The sequence below is a fragment of the Anguilla rostrata genome, chromosome 2 (assembly GCF_018555375.3).
Source record: "Anguilla rostrata isolate EN2019 chromosome 2, ASM1855537v3, whole genome shotgun sequence".
Classification (NCBI taxonomy): Eukaryota; Metazoa; Chordata; class Actinopteri; order Anguilliformes; family Anguillidae; genus Anguilla; species Anguilla rostrata.
In genome coordinates, this window is record NC_057934.1 from 69,187,354 (window position 1) to 69,208,458 (window position 21,105).

A 21,105-nucleotide genomic window follows, 5' to 3' on the forward strand; every position below is an offset into this window, starting at 1 on the left:
AATTGCCCTTGAATTACTTACTGGTCTTTAACTGTCAAATCCATGCTTGAAATTGTATGATATATGAGATTAAACCCAATTATTGTATTCAACCATTTAACAATGCTGTGAATTCTGAATGCAACCATGTTTATTGGTTGCAAATGCCCGTGGGTATGTCTATTTTGTATGCCAGCCATATTTAATGAGGTGGCATTGGGTTAATAAAATAAATCTTCTGGTTAGTTGTTGAAACTTGCTGGAGCCCAGGCGGACATGGTGTGCTATTATTTTTGCTGAATACTATTGTTTAATGAGCAGTACCATACACAATGAATAGTATTTGAAAAATGGTCTTATGGAATTTAGAATTATGAATTCAAAGTGACGTAATGTCACTATCCTGGGGTTGGCATGAGAGGTTATAATATCAGTATCGTCTACAAAAGCCATTCGTATTCAGTATTCCAATTTAGTAGTCTTTGCATTTTTATGGTTTCGTTTTATTTGAAAACTACCATTGAATTGTAGGAACAAGTTGCTTCCTATAAAGTAAATTCAGGAACAACAGTCTTTTGTCTAATACAGTTGAATAGTTCCCTTGAGTTTTTTCTCTTTTGCCAGTCGTAAACAATTTTTAAAAGTTGGCTACCGCCAGGGGGCGACGACGGACTACGTATGTTTCTGCGATTCGTTCCTGTTGGAACGAGGAAGCGATTGTTCCTACATTAAGATCTCGAGTTTCAGCGAATATTTTCTAACTTAATACTACAGAACATTCACGTCATGTTTAGCTTCCCCCCTTCTAGATCTCCAATTTATTGACCTTCCTGTCAGTAAGGGATGGTACATTTGTGAACGAACGACGGATGCTTGCAAATTACGTGGTGCTGGAATAATACAGAATTTTTTACAACCGTGTCTTTACTATAGCCTACCGGCCGTTCGTAATGTTGTGAGAATTGTGAACCTGTAGGTCTATATTAAATTGCTTAGAACTGCTCTGAAACCTATTTAAATCCACCTTATCCGATTAGAATGAGCAAATAAATCGGTCCGTACAACTAATGTTATTTTAAGCCTATATCTAATTAAAACAGAATTCGGACGACAGCTGTGTCGGCCGCTTGTGGGCTACAGGTGGGAACGAAATGAGGCTACTTGTAACGAGCTATTGATGGTCGTGTGGAAATAAAATGTGATTATTGAATTAATTTTACTTTATAAATTAATATAAAGTAATTATTATTATTATTTAGCAAAAACAATGATCAAAAGGATTAAGTATACCGCTATTTGCATATTCTTCTTCAGACGCCTCTGTACACCAGTTGCATTTTGAATGGTTGATCTTTTTGGGTTTCTTTACTGTATGTTGCGTCTCTGTTTTTTTTTTTTGTTGTTGCCAGAAATCACGCTCTACCTGTCCAGATTACGTTCACACGTCCATTCGTGAATTCACAGCTAACGCATACCTTTGAAGCACGTCTTGATGTCTGACGAAGCCTCGAATCTGAGGGTAGGATTCGGAACCCCTCATGATAAGGTGAAATAGTGTTGCTAAATACACTTCTTGTTTGTGAACATTCACAACGCAAACAAAGCACCACACTTTTATGGTCACCAGAATATGTCTTGTAGATTATTTATATTTATTTGAATTAAAAAAATAATAAATAAAAATAAATAAAAAAATACAATAAAAAAAAAAAACAAAAAACATGTGAAACATAAATCTTAACACATTCATTTGAAACAAATGTTTACTGGTAAACATTGCAACGCAACCTTTTTTTCATGAACATGTTCAATAGGCCCTACACATAGATGAGAAAATAAAAAGTAAACGTTCATGTAAACTTTTTTTGCTCTGATGCATCTTAATTTCCCAATCGCTGAATAAATAAAATTGTAGCAGAAACTTTGTACAGGCAGCACAATACGCACACGTCTTTGTTTTCAGTTGAATTCACACGCTCTTGCTATCTGCAACAGTCTCAAGTATTATTGCAAGTGAATACCCCTAATTTCAAAAGTAATACAAATACAACACAGCTTGACATTGATCTATGCTTGAACACCATAAGCTGTGCCATTTGAGACATCGTCATAGTACATTTAAACAAGACCAGGTTAAAACCTAGTATATGGCTGGACCTAACACACGTGATCCGGCCGACCAATGGTGTTGTGACTTCATAACTCGGCCGACCAATGGTGTAACTTCGTCACTCAGTCAGTCACTCAGTCAGTCACAGACATTCGTGTTTGTAGGGCTGGCCCCGCTGTTGCTGTCCAGCCAAATATGAGCGCGCTGCACAGCTGAGATTCTGATCTGAACCCTCCCCGCCCCCCCCCGCCACCCCCAGCCCCCAAACAGTCTCCTGTACATGTGTTCACTGTTTTTCCTGTGTCCCCTCCTGTGTTGACTTTCTACTGCCATTAACCACAGTCATTGTCCTTCTCCTGCACAAAATGCCTATGAAGGTTTAAATGGATGGAGGTCTCTCTCTCTCTCTCTCTCTCTCTCTCTCTCTCTCTCTCTCCTACTCTCTCTCTCACCCTGTCCCTCTCTCTCTCTCTCTCTCTCACCCCCAGGCGTGTGGCAGTGGCACTGTGCGAAGCGTGGAAACGACGGCGTGCCTCTCCGCGTCCTCTCCCTCCGTCTCTAGGAGACGGAGCAGCTGTTGGTCTTGTTCATGGGGGGCCGGACGCCGCTGTCCTTGGGGAAGGTCTCCCGCCGCCTGCGCAGGGCCGGGCTGAGGCAGCTGGGCAGGTTGGCCTGCTGCAGGAGCTCCCGGAACAGCTCCAGCACGTTCTCGTTCTCCTTGGCCGACGCCTCCAGGAAGCTGTTGTTCCAGTCCAGCTCCACGGTGGAGAGCACGTCGTCGCTGGACACCTGCCGCTCGCCCTCCCGGTCCGTCTTGTTCCCCACCACCACGATGGGCGTGAACTTGTCCTCCTTCACCTCCAGGATCTCATCCCGCAGGCTCTTGACCGCCTCCAGGGACCCGGGGTCGTCGATGGCGTACACCAGGGCGAAGGCGTCGCTGTTCTGGATGGAGAGCTTCCTCATGGCCGGGAAGGAGTAGCTGCCGCTGGTGTCCATGATCTCGATGGTCACCTTGACGCCGCTGATGTCGTACTCCTTGCTGTGGAGCTCCTCCACCGTGCGCCGGTGCTTGGTCTCGAAGGTGTCCTGCAGGAAGCGGCGGATCAGGGCGGTTTTGCCCACGCCCGCGGCCCCCAAAAACACGAGGCGCACGTGCGTCTTCTCCTTCACCTGCAGGGACATGGTCTCTCCCGCCTCGGCCAGGTGCGCCCCGAGAAACGAAGAAAAAAAAAACTCCCGAAACTGCTCTGTCTGCTCGGTCACTCTCGTCTTCTCTGTCTTGCAGCCTTGCCTTTTTTTTTGGTTCTCTTTTCGGGAATTAGATCTGCTCTTTGTGCAAGCTAGACGGATCTTAGCTTCGGGGATATTTGCTTTTTGCTTGCAGGAACGCTCCAACGGCAGCTGGACTCTCCAGGTGAACGGAAGAGACTGTGGTAAAAGCCGTGATCGTTGTTTGCAGGATGCTCTGAGGCTTTCTGTCCGCATGTTCCTTCTTATCTGGGTTTTCAACCGCCGAGATTCCATGCCCACTACAGCCTCTGTCCAATCAGCAGGCAGCAGCGCGTTTCAGTGGAATCGCGCAGTGACCAATCGGGAGGCTTCATGCAAATTGCAAATGGAATCAGATGGAGGAAGGCAAGGTGATATATTTAAGAGTGGCTGCCTTCAGATTCACAAAATACACATTTTCAAGAATTGGGTTGCCATCCACTGCACTGTCCCTTATCCTAGAGACACAAGGAAAATGTATTTTATCAGTTCATTTGGCTCCAGTATTTCATTTGGATCCAGTATGACCACTGCAATTATACATTTTAAGCATGCATACAGAAGATGTTTAGACATTACTTTTGCAGACTGACCTTGCTTATGCAAGCCATTCACTGGGGATTGAGCTATACTGTTCCTCTTGTCTTAACAATTCACAAAGAAAAACAATATTTTCTGTGAAGTACATAGATTTTTTTTTTGGCTCTGTCTCAAAGTCTTTTGTGGCACTAACATTATTCTGGAACATTTTCAAGCTTTTCATTTTTATGCTTCGAAATAAATCATTTTGAATCCTTTTTTTGTTTTAGAATAATGTATTTGTGTCATAATGTCTTATGTACCTTTTCTAGGCATTTTCCGCTTTAATTCTGTACTGTCGTGTGATTTATACGCAAAAAAGAACATTTGAATGTTTTACGTTGGAAGGAGCAAGAAGTGAATGCTGTGTGGTATTTTCAAAGTGACGTTATTTTCTCTTCTGCTTTTCTTTTTCCCAAGTAATTTAGAATTCTGTTCCCATTCCAGCCTCTTCCTTTCCGTGTCCCTTCAGCACAACAGAGCAGCAGGACGGGTGATTCTAAGGGCTTTATTATCTTAGAGCTGTGGCACAAGACCTGCAGAGGCTAGAAGTGCTTCGGGGTCCCCTCTGTATCTGCATTAGGGGAACAAAATCAACACGCTGTCAGACGGGTCCGGGACAGAACGTCATCCGTCCGTGCTGCGCAAACAGATGCTGCAGTGATTTTCAGGGAGTGAAAACAGTGCGAGCAAAGGTAGGAGACAAAAGCAGTGCATTATAAGCTTCTTCATATCTGAGAAAAACCATCAGCGTCAGATGTGTATTTCCTTACTGCAGAATGGCTTCTGGATCGCGTACATCACATGACTCCAGGCCACATTTATACAAAAAATGTTCTTGGATTTGAACTTAAGCATAATCTTAAGATCTTTCCCGAAGTTGTGCTTACACTTGAATTGAAATAACAGTGACTGGAAGAAGCTGCTGTGACCTGTGTTGGTTTGAGATGGCGTACCTGCGTCTTACACCCTCTTACATTCAATCAACCGTATTTCAGTGCTATTTTAATGCAGATGTTTTGTTGCTGAACAGGTTCCTACAGGGTTGGTCTGTCTATGTGGTCATGACTACGTTTACTTCCCTAGTGTTTTTTGCCTCTGCCTTGAACTATGCTGTGTCGTCGCTCTGGATAAGAGCGCTGCTAAATCCTGTATTAATGTATGTATGTACTCATTAAATTGTGAAAGTGCTTTACAACGACCCATTTGATGTGGCAATAACGCATTTTTTTTGTGTCTGAATATGATCGCATTTGCTCTCTTCATGCCAAAAAAATGGATCGATTATCAAATATCAAATAATTATTAGAAAATTTTTTTGACACATAAATAATAAAATAATTGTAATTCTGAAAGCGTGAACGCTGCCCAGTTCAGTGCATTGGCCTCAAACATATAGTACCTCCTCATGACCCACAGGTAATTGCCTTGTCCAGTGTCTAGTTTAAACTTTACGTAGAGATACCATAATATCCACTGAAAAAGTGGGTTTTTTATAAATAACTACTTTGTCCTGCTTTTCTGTAAAATCCTCTTTTTAAGATACCGTGTGAGGGCTGTTTTATTAGCGAGGCTCCAAGGCTGTGAGTTACATTTAGAGCTGAGTGTCCAGTGATACCGAACAAGTACCCCTTTTATTCTGCATATTTTCTGCCAGTTAACAGCCAGTCAGTTCCAGTGCTTTTTGCTTTTGACAGGAGCACCTGGAAGTTATGAATTCCAGCTAACTGTTCCTTAGGACCGCTAGTTAGTAAATGCCCTGTGTGTTGATGTGCTGCTGTTTTACTAGCTGGCTAGCGTTATCCTGTGTGCATACTTCTAAACAACTGATAGTAATAAGTTATCTTACATTGTGCTACTTTTCCATATCAGACCGGTTTGAAACTGAGCCGAACCCATACCGCACTCCCAGGGAAATGCTGCCTGTGCTGCGTTTGTATTATAAAAGAACCACCTCTGTGCTGGTGAGGGTTTTGTAACTGGGTCAACAGGTACTTTGTGCACCTTATGTTGTTCATGCAAAGAGCGCCTATTCGCTGCGAATTGATTTCTACCTCTCCCTGAATATAAATCCAATATAATGCTCATGGACCAATCCAGAGAACTGATCTCGTGGTCACTTGAGCTGGTTATGAATACACAATTCAAAAAGATTGCATGATCTATCGCAAATTAATTTTTGCATGTGAACCTCTGTTTGGGAGCCAAAGAGAATATGATCTAGAATATGAGACTGCTGAGCAAACCTATGCAGAGAATATTATCTACGGGAACTAAACTATCGGAAAATAACTGCCAATATTTGTAGGTGTGTATTCAGGGTAACGGAACTAATTCAGGAATATTCATGTACGCTTCTTCACTTTCATGTGTAAATATATGTAATGAATTTAATATATGCAATATAAATAATATTTTCATTTAGTAATATTTTCAGATTTTTTTCTTGGCACAGAGGCTACGCAGTTAGGCGAGGCGTTTGGCATGCACCGCTCAAACGGGCTAATTGGTGAGGAGGTGCGGCTCAGCTCCTCTCTGTGTCAGGGCTCAGGGAACAAAGGAGGCTCAGTTTTTTGCGGGGAGCTCCTCCGGGAGCCCCTGAGGGAGGGAGAGGAGACGGTGGCGCTCCTGAATCCCTCCTCCCCGGACGCCCGGGTGATTATCTCTGAGGCACAGCGTGAAAATGAGAAGCGCTTGACGTCTGCGCTGCAGAGCTGCTCCTTCCTGACGCTGTTTAGCTGCGCTTGTGACGCAGAGCTGCTCCTTCCCGTCGCTGTTCAGCTGCGTTTGCGACGCAGAGCTGCTCCTTCCCGCCGCTGTTCAGCTGCGATTGCGACGCAGAGCTGCTCCTTCCCGCCGCTGTTCAGCTGCGTTTGCGCCGCAGAGCTGCTCCTTCCCGTCGCTGTTCAGCTGCGTTTGTGACGCAGAGCTGCTCCTTCCTGCCGCTGTTCAGCTGCGTTTGCGACGCAGAGCTGCTCCTTCCCGCCGCTGTTCAGCTGCGTTTGCGCCGCAGAGCTGCTCCTTCCTGCCGCTGTTCAGCCGATTGGAGACCCTAAATTGCCCATTGGTATGAGTGTGTGAGTGAATGGGGTGTGTGTGCCCTGCGATAGATTGTCAGCCTGTCCAGGGTGTATTCCTGCCTCTTGCCCAATGCATGCTGGGATAGACTCCAGCGCCCACCCCCCCCTCCCCCCCTCCTTATTAACCTGCTCAGGATAAGCAGGTACAGATAATGGATGGATGGATGGAAGGAAACTGCCTAGTCTATTTGGACAAGTGGTGGAATGATGTCTTTCCATCCCTGATCCTCGCTGTATTAGGTTGTAATAAAATGGTGTCAAACATATCTGACAAGTCAAACAGGCAAATCGATATTCTATGTATTTATTTCCTGAAAATCGTTTACATTTATGTACAGAAAATCATTTTAATGCCCTGGCTCAGGAAAAGTGTGTTGCTAAGTCTCCATGATGTGGTTTTAATACAATAGCACGGGCTTTGTACTTAAAAGGAAAAGTGAAGATTCCTTAGAAGCAATTTGACATGCTTCCACGTGCTTTCAGCCTTGATGTTCCTTCGGCAAGATCAAGCTGCACAGCTGAAATGTTATAAGCAATATTATATAGATATTATATAGATCTAGTGGCAAATTTCATGCATGTATGACTTCAAAGCAGGGGGGAATCTCACTGAAATAATTAGGATATCACTACCTTGGGACTGGGAGGGATGGGGTGGCGGGGAGGGGTAAAATTTGTGACAAGGGCACTCTGTAAGTACATTTTTTGTACGCTTCATAATAAAAACAGTTGTTCACAAAAAACAGCAGGGGGAAATCGTAGGATGTGTAAATAAGTGGGCTGCATGGAAACCCGCAGCAGATCAAACCATTTAGATCTTACTTTGCCACAGATTTTTTTTTCCCAGTTTATTTGTCAGACTTTAACTGATAATCAGACATTGTGTGGTACGTGGCACCCTTCTCATTTATTGCAGGCTGGCTGTAGCTTTCTGGGATTTATTCTGCTTTCTTCCCCATCTCTTCTGGCAGCGCTCGCTTGAGGTTGTTCCCTCATCCGCCCTCAAATGTCAGCCTTTTCCGTGTCTAGCGACTAATTGAACTTTTTATACTTTCATCTGCCCAATTACCTGAATGGCATTCTGTCCCCCTCTTTCCCTCCTTGTCACTCTCTTGTTTGCATTTGCAGTTCAGTCATTTCTGTTTTTCTCGCAAACAAACATCTATCTATTCCTTTGCTCCCCTGCTGAGTTCCAGCTGTTTTCCGAAGGCACAAATAAGGGATTAACCTACACACGCAGAATGACGGGGTTATTGTGCAAACATGGCTTTTGCAAAGCAAAAGTTTTTTTTTTTCTTTCTTCAGATATATAAGCCCAAACAACCTAAAATTCCACCTGTGGATTGTTTGAAAATTGAAGATGGAAAATTGGTAATAATTCCTGTGAAGCTCTGACTCTTCTCCTTAACATATGTGTCACTGTACATCAGGTTATGTGATTGTGATCTGTGGCTTTTCTTAAGCACTGACCTCTCAGATATTGCGCATGTGCTTTTCAGCTAGGCGTGAACAGCGTTTGTTAGGGGGAAACGACCAGCGGAGATGAAATAGTGTGGGGAAACCCAATATCTTGGTTAGCAACAGCTGAAAAAAAAAAACTGGCCCGTGTTTCACAGATTGGATCTGTGTCAAATTACATAAACCAAGCTTCACCTTGACTGGAGCGCCTCGTCCAAACACTTCGGCAGCCTTCAATCTGCTGTAGGGCATCGATTTCAGATATGCCAGATAGCATTGCTAAGTACATATTTCTCTCCAATGGAAACTAAAAATACATGCACAAAAACACCCTTGAGGCATGTCTGGAAGAAGCAGGGCGATGGGGGCACTTGTTACACGTACATTACGCTACTGGCATTTGGCTAGACGCTCTTATCCAGAGCAACTTACTCAACATTTAAATTTTTTTTTTTTTAATATATGATTTACATTGTATCTATTTGTACAGCCGGATATGTGCTGGACATATACTGATGCAATGCAGGTTAAGTACTTTGCTCAGGGGTAAAACGACAGTGTCCAACCTGGGAATCGAACATGCGACCTTTTGGTTTGGAAAGCCGGCTGTACTTCAACCATAGTGCACTGCCGCCTGCAGTGCGGAAGAACGGTGACATCACATTACATCACATCACGGGCGTTTAGCAGACGCTCTCATCCAGAGCGATTTACACAAGATTTACATTGCATCCATTTATACAGCTGGATATACACTGAAGCAATTCAGGTTAAGTACCTTGCTCAAGGGTACAACTGCAGTGTCCTACCCGGGAATCGAACCTGCGACCTTTCGGTTACAAGCCCAGTTCCTTACCCACTGCGCCACACTGCCGCCCATCACGAGAGCCCGGGCTTGGTGCGTCTCTGTCCCAGGCTGTGCTGCTCCAGGGCGGGGATGCTGGGTTTTGATGAGTCACTCTACCAGTGATCCCGGCGTCTGCAGGGTGGCCACCTCAGGGCCTTGCATATGCAACAGCTCCCCTCTCATCTCTGTCTCTCTGTGTCGCCGGGCTGTGTGGGAGGCCCTTACCCCCACCACACTCTATCGCGGCTCGATTAGCTAACCCATACACCGTTTCCCCACATGAAAGTGCCCCCCCTTCCCCCTACCCCTACCCCCACACCCTCCCCACCCCACCCTGCACAAAAAAGGGGGATCCCTGAAGATCACATTGCCTGCCTGCCCACCTGTCTCCCGCTTTATGGGCTGGCTTACATCCAGGTGCTCGGTGGCTGTTCTCCGCGATGGCAGCCTCTCCCAGGATCCGTCTCGGGGTCCGCCGCGCGGGTGGGATTATTAATCGGAAGGCATGTACCCGTCTGTCACGCCTAATCACGCGTCTGAAATGTTTTTTGCGAAAATTTCAATTCAATTAGCGATTACCCTAGACGCCTTCTGGCTCTTAATCGTCTCTTGCTGTTGGCAAGTTGACACAATGCGCCAGCCAACTGGGATCTCTTAAGAGATTCTGGCATCCCTGTAATCCAGATCATCTTGGCTACGGGTTGCGCAGCCACCAGTTGTTCTTCTCGTTTACTTAACTGCTGTTGAAGCATTTGGACCTTTGACAGAATTGCTGAATGTTCTAATCAAATGTTGAAGTTCAATTGACATTAATTGACGCTTCCGGGCCTAAGCTAATGAGGAGAACCGGCTATTAATAGCTTAGTAAATTAAAGGAGACACGTGTCAGAGCCGTTGTCGTTCCCGTGGCCCTCTCGACTGCGGATAGACCCCAGGACTGTGACCAGAATCAGCCGTGGGTGCAGAGCCTATTGATGTGTACTTCTCCTTCTGAATCATACAAAAACAGCTTTGAACTGGTCCTGCTGCTTGGCGCAGCCTGAGGAGCTGTGGGGAATCCTGGATTGAGCATTCTACCCTCAGGAGACAGATCGCAAGATGTTATGTATAAGTAACAATTTGTTTCTGCAGTGAACAAAAATAACACACGCACACACATACACCCATACACACCCACATACATACACACACGCATGCACGCACACGCATACACACCCACACATGCACACATACTTACTGTACATTGTACATACACGCCCACACGCAAAGTGAGCACACGCACACACACACACACACATATATACGTACACGCCCACACGCGCACACACATGCACACACATGCACGCACGCACACACACAGACACACACACACACACACATACATACATACATACACGCCCACACGCACACACACATGCACACACACGCATGCACACACACACACACACATACATACAATAATTAAAGACCTTACAGGAAGTGGTGTAAGCACAGTTCTGTGAGATGGAAAGTTTTTACATAAGCCCTGTCAGAGTGTCATTAACCCAATGGTAGGCCCTGATTGCCTAAGATGGCAGGGGGGGTGGTGGAACAGCTGTAGGTCTGATTAACAGAGAAACAATGGGGGACTTGGAGCTCAAAGATGTACTCAAGGGGAATTTAATGCCAGACCAACAGATGTCAAGGTATAGCAACTGTCAAAACATACATTAAATATGATGACTCAAGAGGCCAGATCTTTATATTGCTGTATTCAGCTTTTGAGTGTACCATATGTGTCTATCTTTTGTGTCACGGAAATGTGGGTATAATATAAAACTATAAATGGAAAGTTTTCTGGTTATGATGTTTACTTAGCTGATTTCACAGCCCGCTCCAAGTTCTGAATCCCCGGAGCAGTCTCAGGCTACAGAGACAACAGACACAGAAGTGCCATTATACCGGTGTCAGGGCTGGTAGTCACAAGTCACATGCTCCTGGACTAAAGTCCAGTCACGGATATCACATGACTTACCAGAAAGGAGCCAAATGGTCTGTAAAATGTCTTCTTCCACGCAAACACGTGGTAAAAAAATTTAATCTCGGAACAATATTCAAATGTGCAAAATGAACCAGCTGGGAATGAAGAAAGCAAACATGGCATGTCATCTTACGGGTGCTGTTCTTCCCGACAGAAGGACCTCGGTGGGTTCGATACAAAGGCCAATGCAGTAACATCAGCGCCATTCCCTCATCACATCCCTTAGTGGTCTTTCTTGTGTTATTTATGCTCTACATAAACGACTCTCAGTGCAAATGCACCGAGACGACCTTTTAATTTACACAGGAGTTGTGGAACTCCGAAGAAATGCTCCTAACTACTGTCAACCCGTTCCAACAAACGGCGTGAAGCAAATTTGGATTTGAATGCAGAAAAGACAAACAGATTTGCCGTAGACTTCAGATGAACATTGTCCCACCCGAGACACCTTACTGTACCATCAGAGAGAAAACAACGGAAAGAGTTGAGGAGTCTTAAATATGTGGCCACCATTATAATGCACTGACCTATGCAGCCAATTGTCATTGAGTGCATGTCAAATGCCATTCTATTCTATTCTATTCTATTCTACTCTATTCTATTCTATTCTATTCTAAACATCATATTTTTCTGTGTCTTACTTGCACGGATATTTGATCACTGACAAAGAGCACTCATTCGCATTATGTGTAATTATCAACACTGCGACCGGCCTCATTTCTTACTACTCCAGACAGTGACCTAGTTTGGACAGTGATAAAAAAACAGCTTTCCACTATGTTGGCAAATGATGTTTACAGCATCAGGAAGAAACAAAAAGCATCTTAAAGATGACAATATTTCGGTTTTTATTACCTACAAATGTCTTTATTGGCAGCTTCAGGCAGTCTGCGTTTCCTTTCTGTTTGTACATCATTATCCTGGTTGACTCGGTGGAAGAGATTCTCCAAATCCAGCCTTTTAAAAGCTGATTTAAGATGGCTGGCACTGTTTGTTCCAGAGATTTCGAGCTTTACGACTGGGAGGCCCGAGGGTTTTTTGAGAATTGTGTTCTGCCTGTCCCTTGGTTAGAGGCAGTTTGTACTAATATTGGGGCTCTGTTCAGGCCTTGGCTGTCCCCTTGTGTCACCGGGGCATACTTCTTTAAGAACCTGCCCGTGTTCCTGTGAGAGAGGGTCATTAACACAAACCTTTAGAGGAACTTAGGCTTAGCTGTAGAGTTCCTCGCACTTATACCCAATCTCCTTTCACTGGCACGGGTACATAATGGAGCAGAGGGGGTAGGGGAGGGGTTGTGGCTAGAACAGTAAGATTGTGTGTGTGTGTGTTTGTGCGTGTGTGTGTATGTGTGTGTGTGTGTGTGTGTGTGTGTGTGCGTTTGTGTGTGTGTGTGTATGTGTGTGTGTGTGTGTCTGTGCATTCGTGTGCACGTGTGGGTGCTCAGTTTCACCTCACACATCAAGCAACACCCACCACCAGGTCCCAACATCATACAGTTCCTCTATCGGGATCAGTAAAGAATGAGCGACGAGAGACTTGTTTGGAGTTTCTTATGCAAATTTTATGTAACATGCAGATCAAACAGAAGGACTTAAATGTAAACACAAAGCACGACTGCGTGTCGACGTGTCTTCGTGTATGTGTTTAGGCTTGACCTTCAGGGGTCTGCGCTTCGGGGTGCTTTTCCCCTTCCCAACAGGGAATGAACCTGACATCCATCATGCATTGTAGGCGGTAAGAGAAGGGCAAGTGGCAAAATGCATCCGTTTCTTCCTTCTTGACAACACTAGAAAACAGTTACGGCAGGAGTGGGAGTTGCAAGGTAATTTAACAGCAAACTTCAATGATAAAGTGCATTCGAACATCCTACTGTATGCAGCCCCTGCGTGTAGTAATACCTGAATTCAGCGAGTTGGAAGCTAGTTAACAAAAACTAGTCTTTTTTTTGGTTGGTTTTGTCTCTGAATTACTCCACTCGTGTGGGGCTTTCCTACTTTAAAACGAATACTTCAGACCCACACTGGAATTGACACTAAATTGTATCAGATGCAAAAGTTTTAATGTTAAGGTTTCATGCAAAAATATGCTTACATTATTCAGTATATCTATTACAGACATGCCATAAAGTGAACTTCATCTTATGAAAAACCTGAAAATTGTGAAATAAGAATTTAAACGGGATGTTCATGGGTAGGAGAGACCGCCCTATGCCTGGGAATTTATTGTGTAGAACTTGTATTTCTGTCAGGACCACAGTCATCAAAGTAGAACTTTATTGACAATAAAGGAAATACAGTTATGTTTGGTGGTATGGCTCTGTTCTGGAGCTCTCCCGCCAACCACGCAGCCCGCGTGGATAAGGCCGGGAGGCCAGCAGCCAAACCCCCCTAGAGGGGTACACACAGAACAGATCCAGCAGCAAAGCAAGTTCTTAACACATAGGGATGGAGCAATGCAATTTCTTAACACATAGGGATGGAGCAATACAAATTCTTAACATATAGGAATGGAGAAATGCAAATTCTTGACGCATGGGGATGGAGCTGGGGTGGTGGAGGGGATTTACGAAGCAACGTGCAGTGCTTGCATGCAGGAGGAGCAGCCGAATGAGTAGAGGGAGGCTGTTTAAGTAGACCGCCCTGTTAGTGAATGTACTGTGATAGGCGAACATCACTCAGCTGAGCCATCAGCTGATTCAGCCGGAGCGCTTGACTCTCGTGGCCTGCCAGAACTACGCGATGCTCCATATTTAAGCCTTTACATCTGAAACGGGGAGGTATGTTTTCAGTTCTCGGTCCAGGGTCTCCAATTTTCATTCGGTAAAGTAGACCTCACAGGACAAACAGGTTACATTGCAGGCATTTGGCAGACGCTCTTATCCAGAGCGGCGTACAACAAAGTGTATAACCAAAACCAGGAACAAGTGTGTGGAAAACCCTAGAGAGAAGTACCGTTCCAAGTGCAGGGAACAACCTCATAGTTTAACTTGGACCCTGTAGGTTAAACTGATTAACACTAACACAAACAAGAACAGCAACAACGCGGTCTATGCAAAAATACAAGCAGTAGTTAAGACACGAGTGCATTAACTAAGTCAACTACGAAACAGCTACCTTAGTTACAACCCTAAGCTCACAGTCAATTTAGAGGTTACAGGGAGGTAGGGAGGGATGGGGAGAGGTGCAGCCTGAAGAGGTGAGTCTTAAGTTGTCGCTTGAAGGTGGTCAGGGTCTCAGCTGTTCTGACCTCCACGGGGAGACCATTCCACCATTGTGGGGCCTGAACAGACAGGAGACGTGATTGGGAAGGTTGGGAGTACCAAGGACACCTTGTGAGTGGGTTCAGAAAGATGAGTTAGAAGAAAATTGCTGGCGGACTGAACTGAATCTTTAACCTTCCAAACATTAAGGAAGGATAAAGTGCTACTTTGTTCAATGTTTACGGAGTCCGCAGATTTGGAGAGGCCTGCTAGTCTTTCAATCATTACGTTTAAAAAGCAAACAGGAAGGTTGGTAGTATAGTTTTTTTTTGCCAATAATAACAGAGTGCTTGGATCAGTGCTTTATCCTTCCTTTACTGCCGAAATCCGTCCTGCTAGAGTGGATAAGTATCTGCGTTCATTTACTAATTACATACCGTGTTAGATTTTAAACTTTTCCCTGTGTGGAAACTGGTCTTTGTTTTTAGGTTGCATTAGGTGTCTTTGTTTTTAGGTTGTTGGGCTTCACTTTGATTCTTAGAATTGATAGATTGCGATTATTGCACTATCACAAACTGTTAACCTCTGTAATCAGTGCGTTATTCGACTCAGCTTTTCAGCTGCTAATTAGGTACACTCGGAGCGATGCTTTATTAGCCCTGCTAACTCCCAGTTTAGGTAGTAAGTGTATAATTCGTCCAGGTGCGTAGAACTGCCGAAATCCGTCCTGCTAGAGTGGATAAGTATCTGCGTTCATTTACTAATTACATACCGCGTTAGATTTTAAACTTTTCCCTGTGTGGAAACTGGTCTTTGTTTTTAGGTTGCGTTAGGTGTCTTTGTTTTTAGGTTGTTGGGCTTCACTTTGATTCTTAGAATTGATAGATTGCGATTATTGCACAAACTGTTAACCTCTGTACTGACTACCGGCATCTGCCACCAGACCCCTGCAGCTCATTCAGAATGCTGCGGCTCGTCTGGTCTTCAACCTCCCCAGACACTCCCACGTAACTCCCCTGCTCACTACCCTCCACTGGCTGCCTGTTATAGCTCGCATCAAATTCAAAACATTGGTCCTAGCATACCAGGCAGTCAAGGGATCAGCCCCAGCATACCTTCACAAGATATTCAAACCCTACATGCCAGCCAGATCCCTCCGTTCTGCTACCTCAGGACGCCTAGCACCTCCCCCTCTTCGCACCTGCACTTCCAGAACACGTCTCCTGTCTGTTCTGGCCCCACGATGGTGGAATGACCTCCCTGTGGAGGTCAGAACAGCTGAGACTGTGACCCATTTCAAACGACGACTGAAGACCCACCTCTTCAGGCTGCACCTCTCCCCATCCCTCCCTTCCCCCCTGTAAATGACTAAAACTTAGGGTTGTAACTAGGCAGCTGTTTCATAGGTGACTTAGTTGATGCGCCTGTCTTAACGACTACTTGTATTTTTATTTATTTTTTTTCCCCATAGATTGCGTTGTTGCCGTTCTCGTTGTTAGTGTTAATCAGTTTAACCATCAGGGTCCAAGTTGAACTATGCGGTTGTTCCCTGTACTTGGACCGGTACTTCTCTCTAGGGGTTTCGTCATACTTGTTCCTGGTTATGGTTATACACTTTGTTGTACGTCGCTCTGGATAACCAGCTGGTTTTAGCGTCTAATTCTACTGTTAAAGTGTCATTGCGGAGCATGCGCAATTCCTCTCTGACTCTACCCGAACGACTAAATGTTTCTTTCGTTCCCGGTCAGGTCAGGCTGGAGCCAAATACGAGACCGGGCATCGGTGTGTTCCCATATCTGGTTGTCCTTCTTGAATGGATTTCAGTTGATGCAGAGAGTCAGGGGTTAGTGGACAGCAATAATGTAATTTGGGGACTTAGGTAGGCTGTTATGCTACAGTGGAGACCCGGTACATTATGCTCCCGCTCATGTGGGCACCATGTAAGAATATCCGTTGAATCAGATGGGGCATCTTTGAGGTCTTTTGATGATTTCGTTTTATACAGTCAAGCAGGGATTCTGTTCATGACACACTTGAATAACAGCTTCTGCCACATTGCAGATGCAAAAAGGCATATTGCAAATTTCCCCGCAAAAAATTATGACAGCGCTGTACTGTAATGCATGTCAAACCTGTAGCTATCCCAACCTGGGCATCTTTTGATATAGCCAATTCCAAAATGTATTTATATGCTCATATTTAGGTGAGATGACAAATATATTCATGTTCTTCACTTTCGCAGTTAATAATATGAGCATAACTTGTGAGTATACTCAGTGAATTCTCCATTTGAAAGACAGTTCCATTCTTTTTCATACATAAAGCACATGTTGCACATCCACCAAAAATAATTGTTTTCTTGGTCGTGTTTTTTTCTGGCCTGCTCTCACTGGCTATGCTTAGTGATGCAATTTGTTTATGAGAGCTCTTTATTTGCTGTGAAGTGGGATTCATACATACGTGCTTCCACATTTTCATCTAACAAACATCCAGCCACAGCAGCGCTTCAGTAATGTGGAGTAGAGGATAAAAAAAATATAGACATGGAAAAAGAATCCTGGACGGGCTTAGAGAATAACCAAGTCTAAACGTAAGCCTTTCTATTTGCCCTAGAAGCGAGCGTAAATTAATAATAGTTTTTATAGCAAGATCACAGTGTTCAGGACGGATGAGGGATGGAGAGAGAGAGAGGGGTTGGGTCAGAATAACCCGGCCTGTCAGGTTGCATTGTACCTGATGAGGAGAGTGGGGAAACACAATGAGTCTGTTGCGTTGTTATTCTTTAAAATTCAATCTGCGGAATGTGGATGTGTTGGGGGAGAATAGATCAGGGTATGTTTTTGTTTTTACGGTGTGAAAACTGGCATTAGCTGTTTTGACGCACACACACACACACACACACACACACCATCATGGGTGTTCTGCTATGCTTCCTGAAAGATTCATTAATTTATTGTTTTTTTTTCAACAGGTTGTTGTCTTTTGCGATGCAACAAAGGATGCGCAGACACAGGCCCTGAGTAATTACAGACACAGCCCTGCAGCAGGTGATGCGCAGACACAGGCCCTGAGTAATTACAGACACAGCCCTGCAGCAGGTGATGCGCAGACACAGGCCCTGAGTAATTACAGACACAGCCCTGCAGCAGGTGATGCGCAGACACAGGCCCTGAGTAATTACAGACACAGCCCTGCAGCAGGTGATGCGCAGACACAGGCCCTGATTAATTACAGACACAGCCCTGCAGCAGGCGATGCGCAGACACAGGCCCTGAGTAATTACAGACACAGCCCTGCAGCAGGCGATGCACAGACCCAGGCCCTGATTAATTACAGACACAGCCCTGCAGCAGGTGATGCGCAGACCCAGGCCCTGATTAATTACAGACACAGCCCTGCAGCAGGCGATGCGCAGACACAGGCCCTGAGTAATTACAGACACAGCCCTGCAGCAGGCGATGCGCAGACACAGGCCCTGATTAATTACAGACACAGCCCTGCAGCAGGTGATGCGCAGACCCAGGCCCTGATTAATTACAGACGCAGCCCTGCAGCAGGTGATGCGCAGACCCAGGCCCTGAGTAATTACAGACGCAGCCCTGCAGCAGGTGATGCGCAGACACAGGCCCTGATTAATTACAGACGCAGCCCTGCAGCAGGTGATGCGCATACACAGGCCCTGTGTAATTACAAACAAAGCCCTGTAGCAGGCGATGCGCAGACACAGGCCCTGATTAATTACAGACACAGCCCTGCAGCAGGTGATGCGCAGACCCAGGCCCTGATTAATTACAGACGCAGCCCTGCAGCAGGTGATGCGCAGACACAGGCCCTGAGTAATTACAGACACAGCCCTGCAGCAGGCGATGCACAGACACAGACACTGAGTAATTACAGACACAGCCCTGCAGCAGGTGATGCGCAGACACAGGCCCTGAGTAATTACAGACACAGCCCTGCAGCAGGTGATGCGCAGACACAGGCCCTGAGTAATTACAGACACAGCCCTGCAGCAGGCGATGCACAGACACAGACACTGAGTAATTACAGACACAGCCCTGCAGCAGGTGATGCGCAGACACAGGCCCTGATTAATTACAGACACAGCCCTGCAGCAGGTGATGCGCAGACACAGGCCCTGAGTAATTACAGACACAGCCCTGCAGCAGGCGATGCACAGACACAGACACTGAGTAATTACAGACACAGCCCTGCAGCAGGTGATGCGCAGACCCAGGCCCTGAGTAATTACAGACACAGCCCTGCAGCAGGTGATGCGCAGACACAGGCCCTGAGTAATTACAGACGCAGCCCTGCAGCAGGTGATGCGCAGACACAGGCCCTGATTAATTACAGACACAGCCCTGCAGCAGGTGATGCGCAGACACAGACACTGAGTAATTACAGACACAGCCCTGCAGCAGGTGATGCGCAGACACAGGCCCTGAGTAATTACAGACGCAGCCCTGCAGCAGGTGATGCACAGACACAGGCCCTGAGTAATTACAGACGCAGCCCTGCAGCAGGTGATGCGCAGACACAGGCCCTGAGTAATTACAGACGCAGCCCTGCAGCAGGTGATGCGCAGACACAGACGCTGATGACGCTAACGTTTGCCGAAAGGCAGCACGTAGCAGGAATCAACGCTTCTGTGGGAAGTAGGGAAAGGGAGGAGATCAGGCAAGATGACAAAACAGATGACAGCACAACAGGTTTAAGCCCTTATGCAGTTGTCAGGACGCCCAAAGACAAGATCACACATTACATTACATTACATTACATCGCAGGCATTTAGCAGATGCTCTGATCCACAGTGACTCACACAACTTTTACATAGCATTTACGTTGCATTCATTTTAACAGCTGGATTTATTCGGAAGCAATGCAGGTTAAGTACCTTGCTCAAAGGATACAATGGCAGTGTCCTAACTGGGAATCAAACCTGTGACCTTTAGGTTACAAGACCAGTTCTTGTAACCTAAGATTCCTAAGGACCAGTTCCTTACCCATAATACTACACTGATGCCCCAGACATCACAATTTAATAGACATTGAGAATGGAGAAATGGAGGAAAAAGATATGCAAGGTGGTGGGCTACAATGGTCCGTCGACACACTAGAAGCTGTTTGTGTGTCGTGTTGTTCTTGCTGGACAGCAGTGTGTGTTGACGTGATAGTGTGGGTGTGCGTAGTGGCTAGCATACTGCAGGTGATATGCTAATTTGCCCTAGATTGCTGACCCACATATTATTCCTCCCCCTTGTAGATGATTTAATAAACCATTGTTTAACAGTACTGATTGTCTGGGCCCAAATGCAGATTTGAGTCCTCCTATTCATCACTGAAAGAAAAAGAATGGTTTCCCTATAACTATATAACTGTGACCGCCCCTCCTAGAAAATTGGTTTGACCTACAAAACAAACATGGAAATGTCACCTGGTCCAAGGCTGGCAATGTGATACACTGCTTATCCGGGTCATGTTGCGCAAGACGCACCTTAATGCTGTCCTGAAACCTCGCCCTAAATGAGTTTAGCAGGTTTCTGAGACCAAGTTTTTACTGTAATTTTAGTGGTAATAGTAGGAACTTTTTAATAGCTGATTTTGCATCACTGAGTGGGACAGACGAATCGGTTGAAATGTAAGGACAGCCGAATGGGACAAAATACATTTACTTTCTGTATTATGCATTATCTCCCCACGCATAACCCAAACATCAGTTTTATTCCACACTTAACCTGAATATTCTATTTCCCCCTATTTATGAGGCCTAAATAATCACGTACAAAATGATGTATTCAAGGCATGAATAAACGTTCATACTACTTCTGTATTGCTTAAATATTTCAAACATTTTTAATGAACATTTATGTTAGTAATATAAAAATCTGCATAATTTGAAAAGAGTCTGGGGGTGGTTGGGTATAACCAGCTGGACTTCAAGGAGTACGTCATGGCAACATCACAGTCCTACAGATTCCTCCTGTACAACACCAGGAGGATTTGACCATACCTGTCCACACACTCCACTCAGCTACTCGTCCAGACTGTGGTAATCTCCCGTCTAGATTATTGCAACTCCCTCCTTGCAAGAGTGCCAGCCTGTGCCATACAGCCACTACAGATGATTCAGAATGACTTGTCTTCAACCTTCCTAAATTCTCTCACGGCACTCCCCTGCTGGGGTCACTGAGGTGGACTGTACAAAACTATGATAGCACAAGTGGGAAAAAAAAATTAAGTACATAGAACGGTTATTTTATTGTTTAATAAAAAGAAATAAAATCAAACAGGCAGAAAACCATTTTAGATGTGGCCATGGCAGACTATCCCTTGTTTAATTTGAAAAGGAGCAGTCCAAATACTGGCATATTCCTGGCATACTGGTCTACAACCTCCCCAGACATTCCCATGTCACCCCCCTGCTCACTGACCTCCACTGGCTGCCTGTTATGGCTCGCATCAAATTTAAGACCTTGGTGCTTGCATACCAGGCAGCTAAGGGGTCAGCACCAGGATACATCCAGAGGATCATCAGACCCTACACACCAGCCAGACTTC

At 45.2% G+C, this 21,105-nt stretch overlaps 1 protein-coding gene across 1 annotated transcript; it reads right to left on the reverse strand.

Moving 5' to 3' along the window:
- Positions 1-1,610: 1,610 nt before the first annotated feature.
- Positions 1,611-3,554, reverse strand: LOC135249058 (ras-related protein Rap-2a-like). Its single transcript, XM_064324302.1, has one exon. The coding sequence runs from the start codon at positions 3,272-3,274 to the stop codon at positions 2,648-2,650; it is 627 nt and encodes a 208-aa protein (XP_064180372.1). The 5' UTR covers positions 3,275-3,554; the 3' UTR covers positions 1,611-2,647.
- Positions 3,555-21,105: the final 17,551 nt, after the last annotated feature.

Coding starts and splice junctions, on each gene's coding strand:
- LOC135249058 (XM_064324302.1), bottom strand. CDS start 3,274: ATGTCCCTGCAGGTGAAGGAGAAGACGCACGTGCGCCTCGTGTTTTTG.